Here is a 17,715-nt window from a genome sequence, read left to right as displayed (position 1 = left end):
GTTTTTGAATGATGGGTGTAAAGTGTTAATATGTATAAATGATCCTTATTTGTAACTAAGCTGATCACCTCTTCAGATTAATGCCTTTTTAAACTCATAGTGCACATAGATTTCTATGATCTGCTGAAACAGCTGAGAGCTGAGAGGTTTTTTTATTTTATTTTCCTGTTAAAATCTTTTTTTTTTCTGGGAAGTGAAGCTTGATTTCTGAACCTCAAGCTTTGAGTACACCTGTCTAAACTCAAACTAATTATACTGTCATACAAATGTGTCATTTTTATATTTGAAATATTTTCATATAAGGCTCCTCTTAGACTTGACTGTTTGACTAAATGTGAGATCAGTGAAGTTTCTGTGAGGCACGATATTTAGATATTTAAGTCACCTATAATCCATCACTCTGTTTCATAAACAGTGCAGTTTTTGTGTTTGGCATGAGTTCAGTTCAGTTCTTGTTGAAATATTTTTCTCTTTTCTTTATTTAATTATTTGTCCTTAATTAAAAGACCAGTAATCCACAAGTAGCAGAAAGTAATCAGATTACATCACTTTAATATAGTAAACCGTCTGATTAGGTTACAGTTAGTTTTAAACAACTAATCATGAATCTGTAACGGAATACATTATTAAAGTAAGTGACCCAACCCTGGACATCATGTATGAAATCTTCACACTGGTTTTATTCAGAGTGACAGAGAAATGGACAGAAGAGGAGAGACTGAAAATGAAGGATTCTGCTCTGCTGACCGGTGAGTTTTAAAAGAGATACAGCATTAAAATCAGTGACAGTTAAACCTGTTATATTCTAATATTATAATGTGAGCAGGTTTCTCAAAGCTCTCTCATTTGTATTATAATGAAACAGATTAGTTTTTAGTATTTATATAATGCAGTGTTATTAAACTATCACATCACAGACTCTGTGTTTCACTGGTTTTGATAGAAATCATTCAGATCTCTCTGCTGCAGTTTTACAGATTCTTTCTCTGATAACTGTTTAACATCATCACTCTGTTCTGTTAAAGGTCTGTTTTAGAGGATGAGATGATTTAACACTTTGCTGATATAGTTTCAATCAGTTTTTACCACTTGATGTCTTTATTCTTATTTAAAGTATCTGAACTGTTTAAAGACGAATCCCAGAGATGTAACTCAGAGTGGTCTGATTTGGAATAGTTGATTGTATTGAAATTGACTCAGATTTCTTTACAGTGGTGGTGAAAAGAATCAGGGGCTGTAATATCTGCAACACAAACAGAGCGATTTAATTTACTATTTAAAACCTCCAGTAGCTCCCGAGTGGCTCAACCGTCTAAGCGTTGGCTCTGTCATCAGGAGATCGCTGGTGATGCTACAGCCATCCGTAGACGGGCGTCCAAGAGAGCATAATTGGCCTCGCTCTCTCTGGGTGGGTGGGATGCCCCCTACCCCCCTTTGTCCCCCCATCTCCCCCCATCACTCAGCGCGATGCTGGTCAGCGCAGGCGTATGTTAGCTGACGTAACAGATCTGGCGGTTGGCGCTTTCCTCCGAGCGCGTTCAGCTGTCCAGCGACGTTGCGTGAGCGGCAGGTAGAAAAGAAGCGGTGGCTGGTTTCACAGGTCTCGGAGGAAGCCTGCGTTAGCCTTCGCCCTCCTAGCGTTGGTAGTATCGTGTGACTGGGGGGTCCTAACTAGCGGGGGGAACTGGAAACGACAAAATTGGAAAGAAAACTCGGTAAAAATCAAAAAAAAAAAAAAACCTCCAGTAAACCTCCACGTGTCTCCTGAGTTTTTCTATGTAATGTTGATGATGACATACTAGTGGTAAATCTAGTTTACTATGGGGTCATTAAAACTCCCTGAGTTTATCACTCCACCATGGATTAATTAGAATAAAGGATTTAGACCAAAATGTAATTTCAAAACTCAATGTTTCAGGAATCAGACAGTGTATTTTTAACTCAGAGGCATTAAACTCTTGAGTTGTCTGGTTCCCATAACCACCACTGACCAATTCTGACTTGGTAAGTTTCACAGGCAAAGGAGCTTAAAAACTGAATAACTGAATTTAAGAGCTGTAAATACTGTAATTAATCATCAGTGTGATGATCAGCTGGATGCTAAATGTTAAATTAATGTGTTTCTCACAGAGTTACAAGGACTGACCAAACTTCTTAAAGACAAAGAGAGTCTTTTAATGGAGAGAAATGCAGAACTGATGGAAAAAGACAAACAAATCCAAGAGAAAGAAAAACGTCTGACAAAAACAACAGAGACACTTCAGATGAAGGACAAGATGCTGGAAGAGAAAGACAGACATCTCAGTGAGGTGAAAGATGAGCTGAAGCAAACAAAGAAATTAGAGGAGAATCACAGAAAACACATGGAAGAAATGGAGAAAAGACTTGTGGAGAAAGATGAAGAATTAAAAGAGACAAAACAAGAACTGAAAAGATAAAAACACGATTATAAAAGAACATTTAGAGACTGTTGATAAGAGAGATTCATTATTACAGGAAACTAATGAAAGATTAGAAAGTGTTAATAAACAGCTTAAAGATAAAGACTCACAACTGGAGAATCAGATCAAACTGCTGAGAGAGAAAGAGACTCTACTGGAGATCACAGTGAAAGAGGAGGAAAGCAGTAAAAAGCAGCTGGAGACTCTGAGAAAGGAGCTGCAGGACAAGAGCAGCAAACTACAGGAGATGATGATCCTACTGGAACAACAGAAAACTGAACTCACCCGTCAGCAGAAAGAGTTAGAAGAGAAAGAACAACAACTTAAACACACAGGTAAGAATTTAAGACACAGACTGATTGTAAAATATCTGACTGATAAATTAATATTCTGTCTTTATCATTTCAGCCCAACAGAATTCAGACCTACAGACTGAAACTGAAACACTGACAACTCTCATTTCATCACAGACGACTGGTGAGTTTTCAGGTTTAACCTCATCAATCTTAGTCTTTATTAAGGTAAATTAATTAAATTACTGTAACTGAATAATTATTAACATACACTACCAGTGAGACGTTTAGCATGTAGGCCTATGTGTGAGTCTTCAGTCCTGCTGGAAAATCATCCAGGAGCAGAGAACCTGCAGTGAGGAGAGCTGCCACTCAGTGTCTTGTGGGTCTGTCTTGCACTCCTTAGCCAGTCCAAAATGAATGGGTTTTTTATGGAGTTTTTACAAATGGTAAAAACAATAATTGGTAAAAACAATAATTAATATTTTTTACATATAAATGCTCTTGTTTTCTAAACGTATAATAGGATGAAAAGCTTCAACACTGCTGTTATTGATTTTTTAGCCATTTGGCTCCATTCCCTCACGTTTATTAAGGACTTACTCATTGGCGCCCTCTAGTGTTCCGCAGTCATGTTTTTGGCCCAGCACATCTTAAAGGCCCATCACAGTACCTCCTTACTCAAAATGTTATATTAGCAGGAAGTATGTGATTATCTTCATACTTCTGGTTCAGTGCAACATTTATATGGCACTGCAGACTGCATAAAAATGACCTCCCAATGTTTATTTTTTGGAATACTGCCCCCTAATCACTGTTTTGGGATTAGACTTTATTTTAGATTTAGATGTCACAGACAACACTAATTGACAATTGGGAATCATAAGCTACCTTGTATTGCATATTAATGAGCTCTGCAATCGACTGACCTTCCCACACTTCACACGCTCCACATCTCTCTACCTGACGTAACATTAAATCTACTTGGGGATGACACTCATTTACAAATGGTCAGGTTTTGGATGCAGGAGGGAGAACAGTCAGTCTCTACACGTTGGAGTTACACATTTACAGTTAACAGTACGAGACTGAAGTTGACCTCCTTTCACCAGCTTCTTGTTCAGAGTTTCCTGTTCCACTTTAAATGGTGCAATGTGGGAGAATTCAAACAAGAAGCTGGCAAAAAAGAATCTGAGCTCAGCTTTGTGTTAGCACTACAGTTGAAATGCTAAATCTTCAATAAGCTGCCTAACAAACTAAAATCAGTCTGTAACGGTACCACTGAGGAGCTCCTACAAGACTGTGATTAACAGGTTCCTCTTCAGAATCTCCCTCTTCATGTTTATACAGTTAAGACCATGTTGATGATCTGATTTCCAGCCTGCGCCGTACTGACTATGTTTCTGATTACATTTGATGCAGAGGATATCGGTCAATCTGCTGGGTCCACGCCCACAGGGCAGAATGGTAAAAGGCGACGGAGAAAAGAGAAAATACAAAACACTCCTTTAATGTTGTAACATATAAAATTGTCTATGGAAATATTAATTTTTCACAGATATTAAAAAACTGTGCAGGGTGTTTAAACTGACTCTTGATTGAGAGAATGTCGAGAGTGTGTAAAGCGACAAGGCAAAGTAGGGAAATAAAAAAAATCTAAACTAAGAAAATATTTTTGATTTGTTTACACTTTTTAGTCGCTGTATGATTTAAAACATGTTATTTTATAGTTTTGATGATTTCATTATGATTGTAAAATGTGGAAATTAGTATAAATAAAGGAAAAACATTTTTTCAGTAAGTTTGTCAAAATTTTGGCTGGCAGTGTAATTGTCCTTAATTAGTCTCTACCATTAATTTCCTCATTTTAACTCTTGATAATTTCCAGGCTGTAAGATAATTTTATAAATATAGATATTTTTGGTGTGTTTAACACATTTTCAGTCTCTTCATGATTCTATATATTACTTCACTTTGAGTCCATAATATAGAAAATAGTAAAAATGAGGAAAAATAGTAGCCGTGTCTAAAGGTTTGACTGGTAGTGTATTTGTTGTTATTCTCTACAAATATATATATATATATATATATATATATATATATATATATATATATATATATATATATATGTATGTATTTGACTCTTTATATTCCAGTTGATTTTTTTCCAGACTTTTATAAGAGAAAGATGAAGTCTACTCCATTTTAATGATTTATTACCAGCTAATAAACTCACTGCTGTTAAATCTCAGTACTGTGTATCTGTCAACTCGGCACATTGTGAATTGAGAAAGACTGAATTCATGTTTTCTTACAGATTTAACTGAAAAGACCAAACAGCTCAAAGAAACAAAACACATTCTATCTGAGAGAGACAGACAGCTAATGGAGAGAGAAAAACAAGTGGAGGAGAAAGACAGACTTCTGACAGAAAATACAACAACACTTCAGATGAAGGAGAAGATTTTAGAAGAGAAAGACAAACTTCTCACAGAGACACAAGATGAACTGAGACAAACAACAAAGACATTAGAGAATCATAGAATACAAATGGAAGAAATGGAGAAAAGACTTGTGGAGAAAGATGAAGAATTAAAAGAGACAAAACAAGAACTGAAAGATAAAAACACGATTATTAAAGAACATTTAGAGACTGTTGATAAGAGAGATTCATTATTAAAGGAAACTAACGAAAGATTAGAAAGTGTTAATAAACAGCTTAAAGATAAAGACTCACAACTGGAGAATCAGATCAAACTGCTGAGAGAGAAAGAGACTCTACTGGAGATCACAGTGAAACAGCTTGAAGAGAAGGAGAGACTTCTAAGTGAGAGAAACACACAGCTAATGGAAAGAGACAAGCAGGTTGCGGAGAAAGACAGACTTCTAGAGGAGAGAAACAAGCAGCTGCAGGAGAGAACAGATCCAGACTCAGCAGCTCCAGCCAGGAGGAGAAACAGCAAAGAGATTGATCCTCCAAACAGTAAGTAATAACTAGGGTTGCATGAAGATTTTCAAAATACAAATGTTTAAATTGTGTACATTGCCATCTATAACAAATTAGAAGACAGGTGTATATTCAAGACAAAATATGATTTGATATGAATTAAAACAAATAGAACAATTGTTTATTATGCTCTAATATACAGGTGTAAAGCAAAATATTAAACACTTATTTATAAATTTCATGACATTGTCTACTACAAACTTAATCAGCCCCACCCATTTAAAGAAAGTATGGCTTCAATTTCCATTTAACTTCCTAAAATTGTGTTTGAACTTTCTATTTTGGCTAACAGCTGTTAGAAAATAGTAGACATTTCTCTACCAAGAACAAGAAGAACGGACTTGCATTTTTGGGAACAACTTTCTTCACAGCTAACAGCTTCCACTCTTCTGGGAAGCTTTCTACACGATTTTGGAGAGTGTCTGTGGGAATTGTTTCCCATTCATTCATTTGTGAGGTCAGACACTGATGTTGGACGAGAGGGCCTTGCCCGCAATCTCCATTCTAGTTCATCCCAAAGGTGTTTGATGGGGTTGAGGTCAGGGTTCTGTGCAGGCCAATCAAGTTCTTACCCACCAAACTCACCCACCCATACCTTTATGGACCTTGCTTTGTGCACTGGGGCTCAGTCATGCTGGAACAGAAAAGGGCCTTCCCCAAACTGTTCCCACAAAGTTAAAAGCATACAATTGTCCATAATGTCTTGGTCTGCTGAGGCATTAAAGTGTCCTTTCACTGGAACTAAGGGGTTCTAGGCCAATCCCTGAAAAACGAGCCCATAGCATCATCCCTCCTCCACCAAACTTTACAGCTGGCACAATGCAGTCAGGCAGCTAACGTTCTCCTGGCATTCACAGATAGAGAAGCGTGATTAGTCACTCCACAGAATATGTTTTCACTGCTCCAGAGTCCAGTGGCGGTGTGTTTTACACCCCTCCATCTGATGCTTTGCATTGTACTTGTGTGATGTAAGGCTTGCATGCAGCTACTCGACTATGTAAACTCATGTCATGAAGCTCCTGGCGCACAGTTTTTGTGCTGATGTTGATGCCAGAGAAGTTTGGAACTCTGCAGTTATTGAGTCAGCAGAGCGCTGGTGACTTTTATGCACTATGCTCCTCAGCACTCGGCAACCCTGCTCTGTAACTTTGCACGGCCTGACACTTTGTGGCTGAGTTGCTGCAATTCCTAAACGCTTCCACTTTTCCACAATACCACTCATAGTTGATCATGGAATATCTAGGAGGGAAGAAATTTCACAAACTGACTTGTTGCAATGGTGACCTCCTATTACAGCACCACACTCGCATTCAGTGAACTCTTTAGAATGACCCATTCTTTCACAAATGTTTGTGAAGGCAGACTGCATGGCTGGATTTTATATACCTGGGGCAAAGAAACTGAAAGAAACAGCTTAATTCAGTGATTAAGAGGTGTGTCCAAATACTTTTGTCCAAATAGCATATGCTGTGTACACATTATTTCTATTGTGTCACTCAAAGTCCATTACTTTTTACTAGCACTACTATTAATAAGTCTGCAAGCTCAGAATGTCATACATGAAATCAAAAAACACTTTTGTACAATGCAAATTATAAATCGAGTCTGATGTTCCTGTTTACACAAAATGGTGATGTTCATTGTTATAATTAAGCTAAAGCTGGTTATTTCACTGATACAGCCTCTTTATCTGCCATGACTGTGGCAGCATTTTCATTTTAATGTTCAAAAGCCAACAGCAGAAAAATATTGTGACTAAACATCAAGTTTCGAGTAAATTTATAGATCTGCAAGGTATGAAAGAAAATGAGTAAAAGTAGGAGAAATGGAGCGGATGCTGCTACAAATGTTGCTGCCGGAACTTTTGACCTAAAGGAGGAGCAGCTGAGCTGCTGTGCTGATCCAGAGGAGATCCAGGCTGAGGAGCAAGAGAGGCTACTCACTATAATAACACTTATATTCAGCTGTGACTTACTGTGGTTCCCTTTCCTATGCTAGAAACAAGCTAATGTGTCCCCTCCAAATCGCTATTTAATCCTTCCAAAGAACAAACATAGCTATTTAATTCTTTCAGTTTTTCTAAATTTGAAGATATTTAAAATTCCAGTTTCATACAGTATCTTAAATTTTTTTATCAAAAGAATCACCATCACACAGTAAGAGATTAAGTGCCTCATTGTTGTTTATTTACAGTGAGTGGAGAATCCTCTAGTTCAGCCTCTCCAGAGTCAGTTCCTGTAGCAGAGCTCAGGCTGGTGCTGCTGGGGAGGACTGGATGTGGGAAGAGAGCAGCAGGAAACACCATCCTGGGCAGAGAGGAGAGGAGCCAGGCTGGAGCGTCTACAGTGAGGCAGCAGAGTGAGAGCAGACAGGGGGAGGTGGCTGGGAGGCAGGTGACTGTGGTGGACACTCCTGACTGGTTCTGTCCTGGACTCTCTCTGGAGGAGCTGAGACAGGACGTGGGACTCTGTGTCCGTCTGTCTTCCCCAGGACCCCACGCCTTCCTCCTAGTCATACCAGTGAAGCAGTCTACAGGAGAGGAGAGAGGCATGCTGGAGAAAATGGAGGAGATCTTTGGAGAGAGATGTTGGAGGAACACCATGATCCTTTTCACTGTTACTGATGAAGTCCAAGAGAAGAACATTGAAGAGTTTATCCAGTTAGGAAACCAGGAGGTCCAGAGACTTGTAGAGAAATGTGGGAACAGGTTTCACTGTCTCAGCATTAAGGAGAGTGGAGATGGTTCTCAAACCTCAGAGCTGCTGGAGAAGATAGAGAAGATGGTGGAAGGAAACAGAGAGAAATTCTACAGCAGTGAGATCTACCTGGAGACACAATCTCAGATCAGAGCTATGGAGACAAAGATCATGAAAGAAAAAGAAGAAAGGAGGGTGATGGAAGAGAGAGAAATTAAGGTAAAACTAGAAGAGGAGGTGCAGAAATCTCTGAGAAAGATAGAGGGAGCAGTACAAGAACACGAAGGAGAGATAAAACAACTGAATGACCGAACAACTGAGCTAGAGAGAAGGATGAAAGAAGAGAGGGATGAAGAGAAAAAGAGAGAACTGGAACGAGAACTGGAAAAAGAGTTAAAGCAAAGAACAGAAGTGGAGGAGAAGGTGAAGAGACTAAAAGAAGAGAGGAGAGAGATGGAGGAGAGACACAGACAGGAGATGGAGGAGATCAGGGAGACGTATGGAGGAGAAGCCAGAATGGAGGCAGAGAGGAACCTCATGAAGATCATCCTGCCTGAACTCCAGAGGAACATTTTGGTCTCCAAGTCAAAGATGCAGGACGAGTTCAGCAGACAGATGGAGGAGAAGGACAGAGAGCTGGAGACACTGAAACAGAGACTTTTAGAACTCAGTGAAACTCATTCGCTCAGAAAGGAGGTTTATGAGACGGCTGTGATGAGAATTGCAGAAACTGAGAAAAGAGGAACAACATCAGGAAGAGAACCTCAAGAAGAAGAAGAGTCTGGAGGAGTGCTGAAGTGGCTCTTCCGAAAAAAGGACCAGAGTGAGAAATCAGGTGGAGGAGTGATGGATGTTTGATTTCTGTCAGTATTAACTTTGATTCTTAATGCAGAAATGAAAACGTACCACTGATAGATGTGATATTACCCAGAATGAATCAGTCCTGAAGCACTGAATCAGAAATGATATCATTATGTAAGAGAATGACTCTTATTTATTTACATTCTAAGCTGACATTAATACTGTAATTCTGTTATGTGGACAAGAACATTACCATAGAATTTTAGGCCGAAGACTTCTGATACATACATGCCAATGCCTGTCGCTCTCCCACTGACTGTTTGTAAAATTCTGACAAGCACCACCTCCCTCAGTTACTGCTGCTATTTCTGTCACACTTTCCGCTCAGGAGACCAGGTAGTGTCCACAACCTGTGTACTAAAAGACTAAAGTCAAGCAGTCATGGCGTTCTGTCTCAATGTAAGACAGTGGTTCCCCACTCTGGTCACTGGGTACCCCTGTTTTCCACAAGTTGTGGGTTTCCCCTTCTCTTTCATGACCACTTCAACTCATTAAGGGTGTGTTAATTAGTTGATTAGCAGGGCTGGAAATATAATTGTAGTTCTTTACTGTATTTCAGTGTTATTTTGAAAGAATGAGTTACTCTTTTTCACTTACATTTCCAGAAGAGACATATTTTTATTTTAATAATTTAAAAATTACTTGCATTTTCACTTAGACCTTTAAAGTACTTATAACAAATATCACATTCCATGAGATTTTTCTCATTTTTTGATCTTACTTTTCTCAAATTTATATCACTGAAAAATGGATTTTGCCCATAATTATATTAATTCATAATTGTGCAAGGACCAGAACCCCCTATTAGTTGCTGAACTACCCATTTTGTTGTAAAGGCTCATGACAAAAACATTTTAGTCTAGGTTGTACAGAATCTGAGCACTACATTAATGTTAATTTAATGTTAAAATGTGAGTGACTGTTAAATTTATCTGTTAAAACTTTTAGTTTTTACTTTTAATCCCACTTTTAACTCCTTCAGTCTATGTCTAGGTGTTTATGGAGGCCACTAGAAGACAAGACCATCATTTCAACAAGCCTACAGATATAACAGGTCATCCCCCCATTTACCCAGCGTTCAATACAACTGTGCAAATAACTACCAGTAATTACAAAATGACAACAGATTCATATATAAGTCTGGATATGAATATCTCTCTGGCCTAAACTGTAATTCTCAACCAGCGTTATCATCTCAGGTCTTCATATTCATATTCTGAATTGCAGTAGTGATTCATCAGCTGCTGGAAAAGGACCCCCTAAAGCTTCAGGACACTACAGTAAATGGACATAATTCTGTTACATTTATATTAATGTACGGTAACAATGAAGAGTCAGATGTTGCTACATTGAATTGTGGTGTGATTTTAAATTATTTCTATCCTGCATCAAATGTACATCCAACATATTTTTATAATGTGATGTTTGTATACACTGTGGATTTTATAAGATCTGACTTGCAATGTTGTTCTGTACCTTGAACAGTGTTTGTTCAGAGCACGTTAATCAGGTCTGTCATTGTATATAAACTATAAGCACTGTGTGCCATGTTAGTTCTTCCTTAGAAATGATTCCACCAATAAAAATAAATGACTTCTAAATTCAAAATTCTTCATTTATACAATATTGTTATCTTACCAGCGCAGCTCTAAGGGTTGTCTAGGTGGGCTTAGGCCTTCATTGGTCCTTGTGTCTTGGCTAAGTTATGTGTACAAAGATTTTTCCTTTGTATTGGAGTGCAAATCGGGACTTTGTAGTAAATCTAAATGTTTATTTTTATATTTCTTGTTTTTCCTTTATAAAGGTCCAGTTATGATGCAACTAAAGAGATAACATGGTCCTTTCATATTACTATTTTTATTTAGATGTTATTTGTATATGTAAATATCATCTTAAAGAAGTCTGATACCTGAATTTATGATGATATATGATGTTTTGTAGTGCTCTGAAATAACACGAAATTCACACCGAGTATTACAGACAGGGGTGTTAAGTCCATCTTCTAGTGAGTCCAGAAAAAAAAAATTCCAAAGTTTAGGGCACTGATTAGATTAGGTATGGTGAAGAAATAGTGGGCACAGTTATAAAAGATCTTTTATAACTAGACCCACCAGGAACCTTTTAACTATTATTTTAAAATGAGCTTGAAAAGGCCTTGATATCCTTTTCAAACCTTAGACACTGAATTATATTAATTTGGTTGCAGTAGCACTTTGGTCCATCCAAGTCTTCATGAGGATAGTAATACAGTACTGTCCCCTCTGTGTGTGTGTGTGTGTGTGTGTTATGAAGAGATATTGATGAGTATAAAATGATTCTGATATCAATGTGTTGTTCTTTTGATTATTGCATGAAAGAAACTTGCTTTCCTAAGTTTTGAAAGTACCTGTACAGTCCATCAGTGAATGTGTCTTTCTTTATATATAGAAGCCTTGGTCATGCACATAGAGGTCACTAGGGGTCTCTGATGTTTTTCTAGAAATAAAAGCAAAACTACTTGCAAAATTTTGTTCTCAACAAATAATAGTTGCCATGTTTTAGGAATGATTGCCATCCCATAGCAGCAAAGAATTAAAGACCCCTGCACTTAAAAAAGTATTTTTTAAAGGTTTAACTCCTCTTAAATTTACGATGATTTACAATGAATGTTTAGACTTATATTAGTTTCAAATGTGTCACTGCAGAGCAGAGTTCACATTTTTTCATTGAAAAACACAGGCTGCTATTTAGCAGCTTAGTCTTGTGACAAATAAGCTGGATCCTATCACAATACATTATACTCAAATATGCTAATAAGAGGATGTGCCAGACACCACTGAGAGCCGACATGAGTATCCGAGCCTCAAGGGTAACCATCGGTGGCTGGCTCTCATTAAGGGCAGCATGAGCACCTGACCTGAGATGGCAAGAGAAACTTAATGTCATGTTGCCTCAGCCGTGACATCCCATGGCAATGACACCAGGGTCCAAACCTCTCGGTTCAGGTGCTCATGCTGCCCTTAACAGAAGCCAGTCGACACTGTTTTTGCCTTGACAGTGGTCTGGCAGCTACATACAAGGAATCAATCACAGCTTTTATGCCGCTTCACCATAGCTCTTAGTGGCCATTGGGCCTTGGGCACTGTCCTCATGCCGGCTCTCGTTGGTACCTGGCTCTGCTCAGATAGCAAGTAGCACGCTACTTTAATGGGTTAGCATGCAACAGTTTCACCACAGCACAGTTTCATTCCTCACTGAAAGCAAGATTAGAAAATGAAGACTCAAATCTGAGTGAGTTACATCAAGTGACTGGTGCCAGAGTGACATAAAGACAGGAAATTTATGATTATTAATGATACAGTGTTGACTTTTTGTGTGTGGTGGTGAGAAGGGGATGGCAGACCATTGTAGACCAGTTAGGGTGATATGCAAAATGAAATGAATCCAGTGTGGAAGGAAAACTGCTCTTCATGTGTTTCATTACCAACCACTCAAAACACTTCATAATGATTAGAGTGAGTGCTATGGGCTGGTAGTCATCAAGGCAAGACACAGATGATTACTTTGGCTCAGGAATGATGGTAGTCATGGTGAAGTAGTTCATGGCAAATTAAATATTGAAGATGTCTGCTGAAATGCTTAAGCCGATGTTTGTATTCTGGAATTAGCATAAGAGGGATGAGATCTGAGCAGCCAGAGTGGGGAGGGGGTGTAGCCTTGTATGCATGGATGTTGGAGTAAAAGGGATCCAATGAGTTCATTCCACGACTGAATACACTCTAGACATCACTAGGACAGTGTGTTAGCTGCAGCATTAATTAATAAAAATCTGCTCACATTGCTCTTTCTTATTTGTTTGTTTGTTTGGTCTTTTGCAAGAGAGAAGACTTAATACTGAGCACAACTTAGTCACACATAAAACCAGTGACTTCTTATCGTGTCCCTGAAATATGTAAGTAATATAAGTAGTAATGCATTACTGTCCTCAGCATTTACAAACTGACGCAAATACATTATTGAGTGTATGTGGCCCTGTTACACAGTTCGGTCTTTTGGGGGTATTAGAGCAGCATTATTGCCCTAAATAACAAATATGTTTCCTTACATATTTTGGAATAAAAACAAATGAAGAGTTTCATTTCAAATTGCTGAACATCCATTTGTACCATATTTGGTACAGTGGGTTTTTGAAAAGAAAATCAGTTGATTAATGTTGGACAAGAAAAAAGCTTTTTTTATTTCACTAATAAAGGTGTTATTAATCACAATATAGCACTGACTTTTCTTACATATGTGAAGCCCACTTTTAAAGTATATCACGAAAAAAAATATATAATGCATTTTACAACGAAATCCTTCAAATACATTTGAAAGTTGTCTGTGATGTAGTTTTAGTATTAACGACAGTTTTTGATACATGTATTGAGGATTTGGAACAACCGTGGGGCCAATCTGGCAACCCAGGCTGACGCTCGAACCAAGGTGAAAGTGAAAGTAGTTCCGGATTCCGCTCTGGACGCTAAAATGGAGAGTAGTTTGTAAGAGTTGGTTTAAATACCGTGTTGTTATTCTGGATGATGGAGTTACAAGACCAAACCTGAATGTTAGTCGCTTTAAAATGTGTTTATATTTCAGTTAAAGCAGCGATGTGACTGAAGAACAGCAGAGGTAAAGAGAGTTAGCATCATGCTAAAAACACACTGAATTCACCACAGAAGAGCTGATATTAAAATGAATAACTCAGTATACTGCAGAACTCTCTCTCTCTCTCTCTCTCTCTCTCTCTCTCTCTCTCTCTCTCTCTCTCTGTGTGTGTGTGTGTGTGTGTGTATTTCTCTCTCTGTGTGTGTATCTCTCTCTCTCTCTCTGTAGGATTGTATTAGTGTGAATCTGTAGGAGGAGGTAAAGAGATAAAGATGGCAGCTGCTGGCAACAGTAAGTGAAATGTTCAGAGATTTGTCAGTGTTTTGTGCTGGTTTTGATTTCATAACATGAACATTGACATTGTGTTATATTCACTGATTCTTACTATGCAGACACAGTCGATTAAACTACTTGTACATATGTATGACTTTTCCTTCATAGATGAGTTTAAACTCTTTGGCCCCAGTGATGAAGAGTACCAGCCTCTCCATGTGGTCACTCTCTCCTGTCGTCTGTCTCCTGAAATCAGTGCTGTTGCCGTGGAGATCAGGTGGTTTAAGGGGACAGACTGTGTTTGTCTCTATAAAAACAGGCAGGTGACAGAAGGGAGGGGCTACGAGGGCAGAATGAGTCTGTTCACTCAGGAGCTGCAGAGAGGAAACGTCTCCTTACAGATCAGAAACTGTAGACCATCAGATACAGGACAGTACCTGTGTCAGGTCACCAATGGAGACACAACAGAGGAGTGTACAGTAGGAGTATTTGGTAAGTGATTAAGTCCACTGTGTATTACATCATCATCAGTAGTCTCGTCACAAAATTCAAATGAGAAATACAGACATACAGAAGTTTGCACTGGTTAAATAAATGAAGATCGCTGTACAGAGTAATGAGCAAATGATGCTACTGTGCAGCGAAGCAGATGGTGCTCTGGGGGCCCAAGTTCTTTTGTTTTTAACCCACATCAGGAATGACTGAAACAGCATGGAAGCCTCTGGCAGTTTACTGTTAAAGAGGGTGATAAATATACAGTACTGTGCATGAGGCACATAAGCAAATTGATTTAAACCATTTGTTTTTGCCTATAAAAACACCACATATCATTAGAATAGATGCATGAATGAATACAGTAAACAGTAACCAGAATTTCTGAATTTGAAAACAGTAGTTGTTATCTTGTGAGCTACTCTGAAAAACAAAGTTTGGTTGATTATCCATTTCTCTTGGATGCCCCCAGCAATCACATGTATTTATTAAATTCTATCACCAACACACTTGATTTAAAATAATGATGTATTGATTAACCAAACCAGTTATTGGATTATAACTACAGGTAACACGAGTCTGCTATGAGAAGTAATTTGGAAATAGTTTAACACATAGACACACATAAATTCACTACTTATTGTAGTAATATTATTTGTATTTATTGTAATGTTAATGTTTTCCTCACCAAATAAATGCTTAATGCTTTTAATTCTAAATTTCTCTGGTTTTGCCCAGCACAGTATGTGTTATTCATCTGAGTAAGTCTTGCTGTCCCTATGTTGTCCACATTTCACATTGGCATAATATTTGATAGAGAAAAACAAAACTGCTGTTTTTGCATAAAAAGTATAATTAAACGTGATCTACACTGAGATGAGGGTCTTTAAACACTAAAGACACCTCTTTAAGTTATATGATTGCATTGCTAATGTATAGCGTTGTACGTGGCTTTCAAGTTTTGGTGGCCAGAGATTATGATGTCACCTCCACCACCTGTTCGACATGTGTGGTACCTTCAGTGTTATTATCTGAAGATCTCATTAGGTATTAATTAATGTAGCAGTGATCCCTGATTGGGCTTCTAACCAACTCTTAAGCTCTAGAGTTGTTGGGTAACAGAAAAGTAATGAGGATAAGGAAATGATAAGGACATATTAAAGTGAAAAGTGTTCTAATTATAGATGATGTGAAGGTTTCTAATCATGGTTTATCTAACATTGTGTTCCTTTCTGTTGTTTCACACAGGTCCTTTCTCAAGTGTAAGTAAATGCTTGCTATATTTTTAATTTCTCCCTGATGAGGATGACTGATAGTTTTGTACTTATGTCACATTTTAGTTCCAGTCACATCAAGTTCCATATAAAGTTTATGTGAAAAGTCTGTGATCTTAAAATAAACATTCTCCTTCCTTCCCAAAGTGCCCCTGTGCAAAACCGTACTGCATGCAGAAACATAGAGTCAGTGACGTTTACCATGACAAACAAAAGACAGCAGAAAATCTGTGTAGGATCTGTTAGGAGTGATGTCACTGTTCCTGTGAGATAACTGCTAACAGACCTACTCACACACATACAGTACATACAGTACGGTGCAGTAGACCAACATTTGTTTATGCAATTTTCTGTCAAAACAGCCATTATGTACAAGTCTTACAAGCTTTTAAACTGAAAGCAAATCTTACAAAAATAATAGAAGCTGCAATGAAGGAAACGAGTGGACACACTAAATACTGAAACTGTTCATTTTATTCTTATTGTTTCCTGCTTAAATATATGTTTCCTGATGTTAAAAATTGAATTTGTACTTAATGGCTATTTTGACTGGACATTAAATAAATGAAAGGGTGGTCTTTTTTTACAGTGCAGTACCCCTCATCATCATAGTTACTTAGAAAGTGCAGAGTTTGGATTATGACAGATGTCTTATTAACCTCTGCAGATATCAGAAGTGAAAGGTGTGTCGGGTGGAGAGGAGAGAGGTGAGTGGACGTCAGGCTGAAGTAAACATGACTGCTTTTATTTTGATGTCTTGATTCTTCATGAAGCTTTTTGTTGTAAAGACTGAATGTGTTTATCTGTATTGTGTGTTCAGTAATCAGCTATGTGTGTTGCTATAATGTAGAACTCACAGCAGAGCCAGAACACTTCTGAAGTGTATTTTAAATGTGTAAATCTGTATTCAAACACTCATTTCTGATTGGATTTATGATTTACATAAACAGTGAGGTGAAAACTGTGAATTTTTCACCTTTCCTCCTCAGTACCAGCCTGTGGATCAGATATCTCTGTCTGTTTTAGGCCTGTTTTAAGTTTTTAAGAGATGTTTCTGTCAATATTCATATTTTTAAAATACTTCATGAAGGAGGTGAAGTTAGTTTATACTGAAATATCAAAAAGTGGTTGGGCCTCTGAAACGTTACACAGAGTTAAGTACCAGACCAAATAGCTTGAAGACAGAAGTCAGGCCAGCATGATAAATCTAGAAGCTATAGATCCATTCTTGCTTGTCTTACTGTACAAGTAGAAAATACAGTAAAATACAGTAGAACTGTAAAAAAGTATAGTCTTAATTTTGTGTAGTTTAGTTTGGCAGTTTAGGATTTTTTTACTAACTGCTTTCTCTAAAAAGTCTGCTCTGGTTCTAAACAGCTATGATCCTGGAGATGAGCCCTTTGTATTACTTAAAATTTATTATACATGCATTGTTATTACTTCAGAACTTATTGCAGAACATCGTCATTATTTTAGAAAAACAGACAAAGCTTTTGTCTTATTCAGTGTTTCCTTTAGTGTTTTTAAGGTTTTTCTTTGTCTCTAAACAGATTCTCCTCAAGTTCAAACTGTTTTAATATCTGAGGTGAGTATACTGATCTGCTTTAGTTTGATTGTTGAGAAATCTGTAATTTGCAGTATGGAACCATGATGTATGTTAATGGGATGCAAGGTAAACTGATCATAAAGACTGCATGTTTATATGAAGCACTCCAATGGCTGACAAAGCCATGAATACAAGTGATAAACATTATT

The 17,715-nt window shown here is 37.8% G+C and overlaps 3 protein-coding genes across 3 annotated transcripts in view; all 3 read left to right on the top strand.

The window, feature by feature from the left end:
- Nucleotides 1-17,715, top strand: part of LOC118802071 (golgin subfamily A member 6-like protein 22) — a 44,612-nt gene that overhangs the window by 20,996 nt on the left and 5,901 nt on the right. The window contains exons 2-6 of the mRNA XM_036562531.1: nucleotides 14,150-14,212; nucleotides 14,363-14,686; nucleotides 15,935-15,948; nucleotides 16,628-16,667; nucleotides 17,511-17,545. Of these exons, the coding sequence (XP_036418424.1) occupies nucleotides 14,194-14,212; nucleotides 14,363-14,686; nucleotides 15,935-15,948; nucleotides 16,628-16,667; nucleotides 17,511-17,545 (432 nt within the window). The 5' untranslated portion in view covers nucleotides 14,150-14,193. The remainder of the gene's footprint in view (nucleotides 1-14,149; nucleotides 14,213-14,362; nucleotides 14,687-15,934; nucleotides 15,949-16,627; nucleotides 16,668-17,510; nucleotides 17,546-17,715) is intronic.
- LOC118802069 (microtubule-associated protein 1A-like) lies at nucleotides 621-2,452 on the top strand. Its single transcript, XM_036562529.1, has 2 exons — nucleotides 621-749; nucleotides 2,131-2,452. The coding sequence occupies exons 1-2, from the start codon at nucleotides 656-658 to the stop codon at nucleotides 2,436-2,438; spliced, it is 402 nt and encodes a 133-aa protein (XP_036418422.1). The 5' UTR covers nucleotides 621-655; the 3' UTR covers nucleotides 2,439-2,452.
- LOC118802068 (trichohyalin-like) lies at nucleotides 2,436-9,948 on the top strand. Its single transcript, XM_036562528.1, has 4 exons — nucleotides 2,436-2,776; nucleotides 2,850-2,918; nucleotides 5,052-5,717; nucleotides 7,935-9,948. The coding sequence occupies exons 1-4, from the start codon at nucleotides 2,689-2,691 to the stop codon at nucleotides 9,293-9,295; spliced, it is 2,184 nt and encodes a 727-aa protein (XP_036418421.1). The 5' UTR covers nucleotides 2,436-2,688; the 3' UTR covers nucleotides 9,296-9,948.

This window comes from Colossoma macropomum, unplaced genomic scaffold (genome assembly GCF_904425465.1).
Source record: "Colossoma macropomum unplaced genomic scaffold, Colossoma_macropomum, whole genome shotgun sequence".
Lineage (NCBI taxonomy): Eukaryota > Metazoa > Chordata > Actinopteri > Characiformes > Serrasalmidae > Colossoma > Colossoma macropomum.
Note: the sequence above shows the minus strand (reverse complement) of the source record. Positions and strands in the feature narration are given on the sequence as shown.